The 12,756-nt window shown below is 34.8% G+C and overlaps 2 protein-coding genes across 28 annotated transcripts in view; one reads left to right on the plus strand and one right to left on the minus strand.

Annotated features, from left to right (window-relative positions):
- The window catches only part of rg (A kinase anchor protein rugose), a 235,809-nt gene that overhangs the window by 75,793 nt on the left and 147,260 nt on the right, over nt 1–12,756 (minus strand). The gene's annotated exons all lie outside the window — the stretch shown is intronic.
- Nucleotides 2,971–6,245, plus strand: LOC110180562 (uncharacterized). Its single transcript, XM_086835505.1, has 3 exons — nt 2,971–5,274; nt 5,324–5,551; nt 5,652–6,245. The coding sequence occupies exons 1-3, from the start codon at nt 5,151–5,153 to the stop codon at nt 6,161–6,163; spliced, it is 864 nt and encodes a 287-aa protein (XP_086691631.1). The 5' UTR covers nt 2,971–5,150; the 3' UTR covers nt 6,164–6,245.

A 12,756-nucleotide genomic window follows, 5' to 3' on the forward strand; every position in this document is an offset into this window, starting at 1 on the left:
TATATATTCTTGATCAGCATTAACAGCCGAATCGATCTAGCTATATTAGACAGAAAAAAAAAAATTAAAATTTTTTTTTAAATTTTTTAAGGGGTAATTTCATTAAAATTAACAAAAACAAAAATCATTAAAAATAGAATTTTTTATAATTTGAAATTGAGTATGCAGATTTATTAAGCTAACAAAATCTAGCATAGGAAAGCTTACCGAATTAAATTTAATGCATTTTTGGCCAATTTATGAGTTTTTTAAAATTTGATTTGTCGAAAAAATTGTCACATAAATATATAGTTAAAATCGATTAAAAAATTGTATTATAATTTTAGTCAGAAGCTTAAAACTATGTGAAGGAGTCATTTCCGACCCTATAAAATATATATATTCTTGATCAGCATTAACAGCCGAATCGATCTAGACCAGTTTAAGAGCAAAAAATAAATTGAAAATTTTTTCAATTTTTTTAAGGCGTTATTTCATTAAAATTAAGAGAAAAAAAATCATAAAAAATGGAATTCTTTATAATTTGAAATTAAGTATGCAGATTTATTAAGCTAACAAAAACTAGCATAGGAAAGCTTACCGCATTGAAATTAATGCATTTTTGTCTTAGTTATGAGTTTTTTAAATTTTGATTTGTCCTAAAATATTGTCTTGGAAAAATCTTGATAAATATTGATTTATAACTAAAACACACCCTTGAAAAATTATTTCCATAATTTAGATATACCCTAGACACTGAAAAATAAATATTTACGCCCTAAAACATTAGCTAGATCAATGATAAATATATTTTTCCAATGATTGATTTACCTTAGATATACTTTCAAACTTTAATATTAATTTTAGATATACTTTCAAGCTTTAATATTAATTTTAAATCTCTAAAGAAACCTTATAAATTGAAAATTAATATTTTTTTGTAATCTAACAACACAACAATTAATTTTCCCAAGTATTTATTCAACTATAATTGAAACCGCTGGCGCTTGACAAGCTCGTTTTGCGGCGAAAGTCCATCTATTTTTAAGAAGAAAATGAAAAGGACGTTAAGGAAAGCAGCAGTCGAGAGGGAAGGGAAAAGAAATTGGGTGGGTGGTTGGAAAAACGCTCATTCATATTTAAATTAAACTTTGCGGAAAGTTTTTCGAGTTTTTCCCCCTCCAACCCCCACAATTAACGCAGCCTCCACACAATTTTCAGCCTGTTCCGCTGCCGCGTGTCTTAGTACAAGCATTTTAAACGCCGCTTAATTATATTCGTTGCTTGTTCTTCGCATACCTCAATTTCCACCCCACTCCCTCGATTTTCCTTGGCATTTCCCGGCATCTCCCCAAGGAGCTTCGCACCTTTTTTCTAGCACATTTAGTCAATTTTAAGTTCATTTAGTAAGAGAGAAAAAAGAGAAAACTTTTCGTTTTTCTTTCACTTTTCTTTATTTTTATTTTTCTACATTTCATTTGTGCGGCGGAAAAGCTGTGGAAACTCTGGCATTGACGTGTCGCCGGCTTGTCACCTTGTTATCCCCACCCACACACCTTGTCGCTTATTTAAAGTAAATTGAATTTCTATTTTATTTAAAATGCGCATTGAGACGCACTAAAAGTTCCTCAAGTGGCACCGGCATTTCCCAGGAGAAGGAAAAGGGAGTGAGAGTGGAAAATGGAAAATGGGTAGGGTGTGGCTGGGTGTGAAGGTGTAAAAATTACAATTTTACACTGGCAATGAGAATGAAATGTCGTTCGTTTGTTTTTTTACTTTCAGCGAGTTTGCTTCATCTCTTTTGTAATTCAATTTGATTTCAACAAGGACAACGCAAAGGATATATATAAATATATTTCAGTTAAACTGTAATTGAGGGAGAATTAACTTTTTGAATAAATAAAAAAGGGAGTAAGTTAGGTAGTAAATATTATGTGGGTGGGAAATATATAATATTTAATATGTATTTTTGAATAAGAGACTCAAATAAAATACTAAATAAAATATATAATTATTTTTTATCATCAAAATGAACTTTGATTTATTTTTCGTTTATGTCTTGATTTAATTCTAGCACTTTGGTAGATTTTTTTTTCGCCCACATTTTCCGGCTTTTGCCATTGGCAATCCCCCAAGAATCCTGATTACGCCTATGCAGATATTCACAGCAATTGAGTCTCAGGTCTCTGGGAAAAGAAATACGGCCTTTTCTCATACACATTTTCCTGTTCCTGTTCCTTGCTTCTGGGAAAATGCGTTTCGTTTTGTTCTCTCTGTTCGGTTTTGGCTTTTGCCGACTATTCTCGCCAGACTTCCCCACACTTTTCCTCCTCATTTTCAGAGACAAGGCCTTCATCACCATTTGGGGAGTCCGCAAAAAAACAAAAAAAAAAAAGAAAAGAAAACATGGAAAAACGAAGAAAGGCAAAAACCTTTCACACAATACCCCCTCAGCTTTGTGTGCCAAATTTTCCGACTTCTCCCCGCCCTCATTTTTTTCTTTTTCGTGTGTCATTAGGGAATATTCGCAGTTTTCTTGTGGTTAAGCTTTTAAAACAGTTTTGAAAAGTACACAGGCTCTCACTGGGGGGTTTTCCCCCTTTCCCCAACTTATCATACTTGTACGGAAAAATTGTTGCCACAGTTTCGTTATATATATATTTTTCTTTTTTTTTTGCAAAGCGTTACTTTTAAGTTTCGGTTTTGGTTTTGGGTTTCTTTCACTTCTTTTGTGTTCCTTACTCAATTTCTGTTTTACTTTTGGCCCAAAAAAAAAAAGAAAAAAAAATCAAACAAAAAAATTGCTCGTTGGGGAAATTTTCCTGCTCAAGTTTTTATTGTTTTCTCTGCTTCCTTTTTTTTGCCCTGCATTTTTGGGTATGGTTTTATTTCCTTTGGCTTTCCTTGGCACCTCCTTGAGGGTTTCCCCAAAAGCAACTTGGTAGATTACTTTTGATTGTTCTATTTGAATATTTTACAGCTGGCATTGCGGCAACTCCGCTCCGGCTGATGGCCTCATTAGTTGTGACTCCATTGGGGTCTGGATATATCCTGTTTTCACATATATATTATATGTATGTATATATCTCTTTTTTTCGCTTGCTGGAAGCTGGAGGTATTATTGATGAGGCTGGAGCCGGTAGGGAATGGTGGTACTGGCCCAAATCCAAAAAACTCCCACATCATTTATCATCACGAACAATTGCCTTTGGCTTAAACATTCTCCTATAATTATTACTTTTCCACCTCCCCGTGCATTGATAAAGGTTTTCCACACACACACACACATTCGCCCAACTGACAGACATCAATCAGATTCCCGGGAAAGGCCGAATTGAGGAAATGGCAGAGAAAAACAATAAACAAAGATATGTACATATATATGGAGAGACAGAGAGAGGTATGCGGGCCACAGAGAAGAAAATCGAACTATATTGATATCCGATAATAATAATAATATTATAATAATCCAAATAATAATTATTTTAAAAAATTTTGTGAATTTCTTAATATCATTGGTGAATTTTTTATGAAATTTGTTGAAGATTTAACCAAAACATATATAGGAGCATTGAATTCCTTAATAAATGAATTCAGCCGCTAATTGTTATCATTCACGACATTTAATTAATTCATTTGGGAAAATTTATACGTTTATTGGTGAATCTATTTATTAGTTTAGTGGTAAAATCATAATAAGATAATCAGAAAGTTTATAGGCTTTTAAGTGAATTTATTAGGTAGTCATAAATTTTCGCAGAATTCATAGATTTTTAGATTCAAAATAAGTTTATTGGTGATTTTGTTAATCATTTTATTTGGAGAATCATATTTATTTATTGGTAAATTTCTTAGTGAGTTAATTGTTTAATATATTCATACTTTGTTTAACTTTGTAAATCTATTGAATAGTTTTTTGGTTATATCAATAATATGCTATATTTTAATACCATAAATTTACCAATGAATTTATTTCAAGATTATTGGTGAATTTTTTCTTCTGTTTTTAGAAAATAGATTAATTCTTATTCAAAATGTTCCAATTTTAAAATAATCTCTTCCCAATTAATTAACAGCCTAGGCTTTATTTTTTTCCCTGTACTGCTTCCGTTTATTTTGGCATTCAACATTTTGGTTTCTTTTTTTTCCTCTGGGTGTTCTCCCGTTTTGGCTTTAATATGTTTTATCTGGTACAGCTTTTGCTTCTCTCGGCTTCTCCTTATCAATATGCAAAAGTTCGTTCCGGAAAAAGGCGAAGAAATGAGGGGAAGTGCGAAGGGTGGGCGTGGGCGTGGCATGTTCCAAACTTTGGCTAGGCAGCAGCTGATTGAGTGTATAGTCCAGTGGACAGGAGGACGCAGGAGGCCGCAGGAGGGCATCCTGCACTCGAAATTGTTAAGCATAGACATTAAAATAAATTTATGCCATAAAAAATACACGCACACATCTACACCAGGGAAGAGTGTTGGTGGATTTTGGGAGGTTGACTGAGCACAGAAAGCGCTGAAAATTGTTTATCGCCATGAAAAGTTTTCAGTTTTGGTCCTGCTGCTGGTTGTTCTTGTTGTTTGTTTGTTTGTTCGTTTGTTTTGTTTGCTTGCTTATTTTCGCTATTTTCCATTGCATACTTGGGCGCGCACGTGTGCTTGTGTGTGCGTGTGTTGTGTGTCTGTGTGAGTTTTCAGTTAATCGAAAAAGTTAATCATCGAAGTTTTGCGACACCAGAGAAGCTGCTTGGTCATTGCAAAAATTTATTTCTCCAAAAAACAAATGCCGAGTACTGAATTTAATTTGAAATAAGAATATATCGGATTATCATTTGAATGGAAATTTATGCAGATAATCAAGTGACATCTATAGGTAAATAAAGGATACATTAAAAAATCAAATTTAAATTGCTATTGGTGAATTAATTGTAAAAACTTTTGGTGAATTTATGGGTGTATTTATTTTAATGAAATAATTGTTGAATTGAATTGAATTGATCGGAAGAATAATTGATGTATTTATTGTTGAATTTATTGTTGAATTTAGAGTTTATATTTTAGTTAAATTCATTGTAAAGTTACATTTATTATTATTATTATTATTTTTGTTTACATTTTTTATTCAAGATTAAATTGGTGAATTTATTGGTGATCTTATTCGTATATCTACTTTTGGAATTGTTTATGAATTTATTATACATAGTAACCCCTTTCTTTGCTGTCTCGTGCTCGGTTGTCATTCCAGATAATGTAACCAAGGCATTCACTCTCCTAACCCACATCGTTACACAACATCTGTGCTCCGAAAGTATAACAACTGTTACATTAACTAACAAATATTAACAATTATTCATTAGCTACGAGACGCGACATTCTGATGGTAACAAATATGGCAACAGATCGCGATTTCCTTGCACAAATGGGTTCCATGAATCTCGAAGACGATCAAGGCCTTCAGCAAATTCTGGATCCTTCAACTTCCGAACAGGTAGCACCAAATCCAGGTGGCAATCAGACACAACAGAGTGTTCGTCGAAAAACGATATATACTCGAACTGATATGCTAGGACGTAGTGTGCCCACAAGTGAGTCTCACATTAAGAATGTCCTTAAATTCTAGTTATCCTTGAAGCCTAGTTTAATGACTTTGGAGCATTCATTTTACATTCTTCTTTATTTTCCTAGATGAAAACAACTCTTTACAGCCATCGGGTGAAGCACAGACCATATCTCAATCATCTAGCAGAGATAATGCCATATATGCAACCTTAACGCCTCGAATAGGAATGGAATTAAACAAAAGTGCTGAACCATATAAGATCAAAAAGACGCAAAGTATGCCTAATACGCCACATGGGATGCGTTGCAGCATTGATAGCTTTATACCACCCAAAGTGATTCCTCAAATGAACAAGTCCTGGACGTCCCTGGAGTGTAAAGAGCAGCCAGAACTCGATAAAAAGGATTGCAAAGAATTAGGATTCCCGAATATTAGCACTCGTAGCAACAGTCCCGTCGATGAACCAACTCCTAGTAAATTGGAAAAGGAAGTAAAAGTCCTGTTCTCCGCTCGTCCTTTGCATTATAGTACTGAGAATCTGACACAATCTGGTTCTGGAGAAGGTGATGGCATTGGGAAATCTACAATTGATCAGGACGATTGCAGTCAGAACCATAAGCAAAGGGATAAAAACTGATTTAAATTGCTTAAACATTGTTAAAATTTTTGGTTAATTTTTATTGCAAGCATATAAAAAAGTACAAAAAAGATCTAGTAAACATAATCTATCTTTTAATTTATGGATGAATATCGGTACTAATGTTATCTTTAATGCCATGCCCTGTTGACTTTAATTAATTATCGGAGCTTATTTTGTATTTGCAAAAAAGTAATCAGCAAAAAATCTGCAATTCCAAAAACGTTTTTCGTTTGTAGCCAAGAAAAAATGTATATAAAAGAAGAAATAAAATTAGACATCAAATGAAAGGCAAACGTATATTTTTCCAAATGAGAAACTGGGACTCCTGCCCTGCCCTGCCCTGCCAATTCCTGTGTACACTTCCTTTTCATCATCTGAATATCCTTTTTGGTCTTGCCTGCCAGAGACTTTGATTTGCTTTTGCTTTCGAGGCTTACAATTATTACCTTCTCACTTGATTGGCCGCCCAACCCTCCTCCAAATCCTGGCCAGAGCCAGGAACTCAGGAAGCCACCTCCCCTCAGCATTTGGCCACAATGAGCTTCCTTTTAGCGGAAGTTTTGGCTGGCAAACATTTTGTAGAGACGAGAAATTGCATTGCATATTATTTGCTGATTGATTGAGTGATTGATTACTGGAGAGGCACCTTCAACACACAGAATTCCTACCTCCATGAAGGCTAAAAAAAAAAACCCACCCTTAGTTGGTAGATATTGCCATTGCTGGTGGGGCATAGTCATCACGTAGATATACATATATATTTTATAGGCTGCTTCTTCCATTGAAAGCTTTACAAATTGTCATTTGAGCTGGGGAAAAGCATCAAGCACCGAGCAACGCTGAGATATTAAGTGCCAAATGACAGTCCTCACTCTCTCCATGTCCTTTGACATTGACTTGACTGCCATTTCCCAGTCGACAGAGCCACCACCACCAGGACCACCAAGGCGGCCATTAGTTTGTCATTGTCTGCGACATCCTCGACTTTGAACGTCAATAATTGAGCGTAAAATATGATTTAAAAAAAAAAAAAATGTCAGCTAAAATAGAAAAGCATAAGAGGGGTGCCATGTCCTTTTTCCCCTGGAATCGTGTGCCACGAGCACCTGCACTTGCCTTGATTGCTGTCTAGTCTGACTTCAGGATAATAACAAAAAAAATTCCACTTTATATATATTTTTCCTTTCTTTTTACTTGCTCATTTCTTGCTTCAATTTTGGAGGAAAAGTGCGGTGGATAAGTACTGCTTGACTGCGCTTTTCAATCTGCACAAAGAGCCAAACACAAACACACACACATATCGCACAGACAACAAAATGAAAAATTAAGAAATCTCCTTTCCGAGCAGAGCGAAAAAATAATAAAAGTAATGGAAGTGTAGGGATTTTCCTTCCCACATCTTAACATCTTAACTTCTTTCCGCAAAAGAATGCATTTGTTGTTGCCAACAACATTTCAACCGCAATTCATCAAGAACTTTTTGGCCAAAGACAGCCGAAATTGGAATCGAAATCGAAAACGAAACAGGGACTTGAATAAGAACAAATTAGATGACAGGATATTTATCTGGCAAGCGGCCATAGAGGTTATATTGATGGCTGCATCTTGGAGAGGGGATTGCTGCAATCAAGAAAAAGTCGATTTGCTGCATTTATACTTGGCCCTGAAGGAGGTTTTTCTGAGTAGATTTTGTAGACAAAATAAGGAAATGTATAAATGTACAAATTAAGAAAATAAACAAGGCTTTTGACTTAAGCAAACAATATAAAATTCAAACTTGTGGGCTCTAAGAATAAATCAATAAACTATTTTAGGGGAAAGAGAAACAAAAGCTTACTTACGTATTTTTGAAGACCAAATACTAAATACATAAATACAAAAGAAAATACAATAAATAAATAATCATATCAAAACCTTAATCCGCCTTAAAACATTTTATTTATAATTTTCTAATACAGCTAAAATAAATAAATAATATAAAATCCTATTACTAACCCCTAAATCATTTCTCATATAATTTTTTTATACAACTCACTAACTCTTCTGCAAAAATAACTTTATATATTTAAGCTAAAGTGAATACCTAAGTGCGACAATATCTTTGTTTTTAAGTGCTACCATTTCTGCTTTTCCTGCAAAAAAGGAAAGAAAAATGCCTGCACACCTTTTTCTGCCTTCTATTTTTTTCGCCCAGAATGCACTCACATTTTCCCAAAAAAAGAAGCAACAAACAAACAAAAGGGGAGAGAAAATGGAAGGCAGAAGGAAGCACTTTGCAACTTCCTTGCTGCAATTGGAGTGGCAAGGCTTTATGGCGGCTGCCACAAACACTCCTACACCCACACACACACACAGGTAAAAAGACAAAAGAAATGGAATATTTACAACAAATACTAAAAAAGTAATACAACAAAAAAAATGAAAAAGAAAACGCAGTCATTTTGCCTTAAAGCCATATCTGCCAACGTTGGAAAAGCCAACGGCCTCCGCCCTTTTTGCAAAATTAGACAAAATTAGCAGGGAAAATACAAAAGGGGGAGAAAGGGAGCGAAGAAGGATGAAGCTGAAAAGCGGAAGCTTAGCCAAAAAGACAAGAGGCAGAGGGAAAGACGAGACAAACTCTTGAAAGCCAAAAAGCCGCAGCAGGAAAATGTTTGTATGTGAGTTGGGGAAAAAGCGGGAAAAATGGTGGCCACTTTGCTTAATTAAACGCGCCAGTTTTGTTGTGACTAGAGAGATTGAAAACTGTGCCAAGTGGCTCCAGTCGACACTTCAACTCACCATCATCATCAACATGCACACACACATACTCGGTGTCTCCTAGAAATTTTTAATTTAAATAATTAAAGGAAAGGTGCCAAGAAATGGGAGCTGCTGCAACTTGAGTTTATCAGCCAAAAGAAAACACGGAAGCTGTAGCAAAGATATATATATATATATTATACTGAAAAACAAGAACAGAGGACACAAGAAAAAAAAAATACAAGTTAAGAAAATACCACCCTTCGTGCCATTAGCATTTGGCATCAGCACTTTTCATTTTAGCACCTTTCAGCAATAAAAATTTTCTGCACAACTCGACAATTTTATGCTCACAGACAAAAGGTAACAAAAGAAGGCCAAGAGGAGTCTAGAAAAAGATACCAAAACTTACACAGAGAATATCAATTTAGGAATTGGAACATGTATTCCCCACGATTATATTATTACAAAATAATATAATTAGGAGCAATGTTCTGTAGTTAGACATCTTAAACTTGATATTTCCCAAATTAATCTATCCTTTCCCTTTCTAAATACTCCTTCTTATATTTATTTCCTCCATTTCCGATTAATTAAAATACCCCCGCACTTTTTCCCAGTGCAAAAGTAGATAGAAGTCATACCCTTACTTAGAGCTAGCGACTATTCGTAGTTAAAAGATCTACACGGTCCGATAGGCTCAGACTTTTTAATGAAAAGCCAAAGGAAAATATCCTTAGCACACCTCCGACCCAAAACAACGAAAAAAAAACGCACATAGAAAGCTGGAGAAGACTTGAACAAAAGTTGCAAGTGAACGAGACTGCGATGTGTTGCCTCTGATAAGGACACATCCCTTTATACCCACACACACACACGCTTACACACACACACACACACACACACAAAGACATGATGAAGCTGGGCGAAGGAGATGGTGTTGTCCTGATAAGGTCAGATTTTTCCATTTGGTCTGAGAAAAAAAAGGGGGAAAATCTTATCCTTAACTCCGAAAGGAGGCTCAGGCTTATTACCACTTTGTTCTTTTTTTTTCCAGGTCGCTGACAATTATCTAGGAAACTCATCTAGCTGAGTTTTCAATAAAATTACAGGAAAAGATACAGGATATATAATATTAAAAGAAATTTAATAAAACTTGAATGGACTTTGGGGTTTTTCTTAGTTTTATAATAACTAGAAGTCTGATTTTTAACTGAAACATAAACCTAACAACAAATGGTTCCATTGGAATCAAGTAATTATTTCTTTATTAAAGGAACATTATGTTTACTAATATAATAATAATAATAACTATGTCATAATATCATAATATCATGAAGTAATAATTTTTAAAATTAAAGACAAGAAAATATAAATCTTACAAGACATTATGTCCAAGAAATATGTTTTGGGTTAAATCCATCAATTTTATCGTACTCAAATATATTATATATTATATATATTATTATATATCTAAAACTAAACATGACCTTTTCCTTAGGGGATCAGAAAAATTGCCTTAATTGAAGTGAATGAATTGAAGGCTGAATTTAAGACAAAATCCAATGAGATTTCTGCGCCTTGTGCTCAGTTGCTTGGACAAGTCAACTAATTAGGTGCCAAATGAGAAAAGAAAGGAGGCAAAATAATACTAAATGCGAAATGAGAGAAATGGAGAAAGGGAGAGGGAATGGGAAAGAGAAAGTAGAGGAGAAAGAGAGAATAAGACAGAGAGATGGCAATGGACAAAGTCAACGATTAGCTAATAAGACGATTGGCAGTGGCAAACTTTTGCCATTGGCCACTTTGTGAAATTGTTTGCCATATTTGCAGCTGCTGAAACTTTATCGGCCTGGCTAAAACACACACACACACACATATGCAATATACTCCCCACACATACACACGAACTAATCAAATAAACTGAACCAACTTGAGGCGATGAACAGCAGAATGCTCCATACATGTCCTGCGTCCTGCGTCCTGCATCCCAAGCTCTGGATAAGGCCACGCGCATTGAATATAGAATATAAAATATATATATGTGCCACAGCAATAGCAACAATAAGGACGCAGGACTCATGTCCAGTGCGGCAATATGAAGAGCCTTTATTAAGTAGAAGGTCATATCGAGTTACACACTTCGTGGCAAAATGTACACAACGATGGAGAAGCAGCGCACATGTGCCACTACACTGGCAAACAAAATTAAGTTCACTTCAAAGTAATGTTTAAAAAATTCAAGGAAATATAAATATTAAGAGATTAAAGTGATGTTTAAAATTATACTTCTTTTTAACATTATTATTAAATTGCCTTACAATTTTGTTTATTTCTTTAGGGTTAGCACTTGTTTCTGCAAATTTCTTTATTACTCTTTCAATAAATATATGTATACATTATCCCTCAGTGTATAAAAAAAGACGAAAAGTAAAGAGAGGGCAAAAATTATCAGAGACCTGGTGGGTTAAAGTTTGTCAAGCTGTCGCTGCTTTTCCGTGGCAAGTGGCAGACTAATTAATGAATTGGCATAAGTTTCTGCTACCTCCACCACCCTGCCTCTTATCTCCACAACAACAACAACAATAACAATAACACACTCCACTGTACACAACATAAATGTCAGATAAAGAAGGAGGGAAGGGGAGTTGGTAAACTGGCGAAAAACTATGTGTTATAATTTACTTTTTTGGGACCTTTCTCTTATTTATTTACAAGCATTTAGCTTAATTTACTCAATTAAAATGCGCAGAAATATAAGAAAAATGAAAACAATTAGTGAAATATCAATATATAATATATTATTAAGCTAATTATAAATTATAAAGTCTTGAAAGAGTACCCCTTAAAATATTTTAATTACATATATATATCTTAAACCGCAAATTTCTTGGCCTGCAAGTTTACAGCTAATTGCTGAAAACTGAAATTCCAACCAGACACCGCAGTATTAGCACCACCAACACTGGCTCAGCCACTGACTGGGATGAGGATTTCACTCCCACTTTTCCTCCTCCTCCCTCCCCCCCTTCGAAATTTCCACCGAACATGGAAGCCGGGAAATTGCTGCCAATTAGCGAGTCTTGTGCGAGCAGGCAATTATTATGCGCTAGATGTTGCTGCGGCTGATGCTGGGCCAAATTAGCGACAGCCACGAAATAAGTTTCCCTGTTTAACTAGTGGCGTCTCCTACCTTTTCTTTCTTCAGGCAGAAAAATATAACAAAATGTTGTGTACTCAAGTGCTTAAAAAGATAGAAAGCCTAAGTAAGAAATTGCAGGTGAAAGCTATGTTTAAAACATGATTTCTATTCTGAAAAATTATAATTATTCACCCATTTTAAATTTTTCATAAAGTTTAGTTTGTTTATTTTTAAAATCCAAATCAATATTTATCTAAAAACATCCCGGAAATGATATATTTTTCTTTCTCTGCATGCCTTCATGCCATTCAAGTGGCTGAGCAAAAATTGTAGCACACTTTTAAGCGTTGGCCATTTCTGCTCTTGCTTTTTCCTCAAAACTTTCTTTTTTTCTTTCTCCCTTCTTTTTTTTTGGGCAGAGTTCTCAGGAACCGAGTGCCATAAAATCTACAACAAAGAATTGCATAAAATATATATATGTGAACACGCGTTGCCCCCTGTAAATTGTAAATCTAAACCCACAGAATAAAAAAGTGTACCAAGAAAATAAAATAAAAAATAAAAAACCAAAAATACTACAGGAGGTAAAAAGCAAGAAGGGAAAAAAAGGGACATTAGCCGCATTTTGTCTTGGCAACCACACACACACACACATTTGTACACCACTCACCAACACACACACGTGTTCGTGTTGTGCATGCGAATC

Source organism: Drosophila serrata, unplaced genomic scaffold (genome assembly GCF_035046125.1).
Source record: "Drosophila serrata isolate PLE 108 unplaced genomic scaffold, ASM3504612v1 contig_276, whole genome shotgun sequence".
NCBI classification, from domain to species: Eukaryota; Metazoa; Arthropoda; class Insecta; order Diptera; family Drosophilidae; genus Drosophila; species Drosophila serrata.

What these genes read in the sequence shown, in the direction of transcription:
- LOC110180562 (XM_086835505.1), top strand. Translation starts at nt 5,151, where the DNA reads ATGAATTTATTATACATAGTAACCCCTTTCTTTGCTGTCTCGTGCTCG. An exon ending in ACAACATCTGTGCTCCGAAA is followed by an intron (nt 5,275 to 5,323) that starts GTATAACAACTG and finishes ATTATTCATTAG; the next exon opens with CTACGAGACGCGACATTCTG. An exon ending in AGGACGTAGTGTGCCCACAA is followed by an intron (nt 5,552 to 5,651) that starts GTGAGTCTCACA and finishes TTATTTTCCTAG; the next exon opens with ATGAAAACAACTCTTTACAG.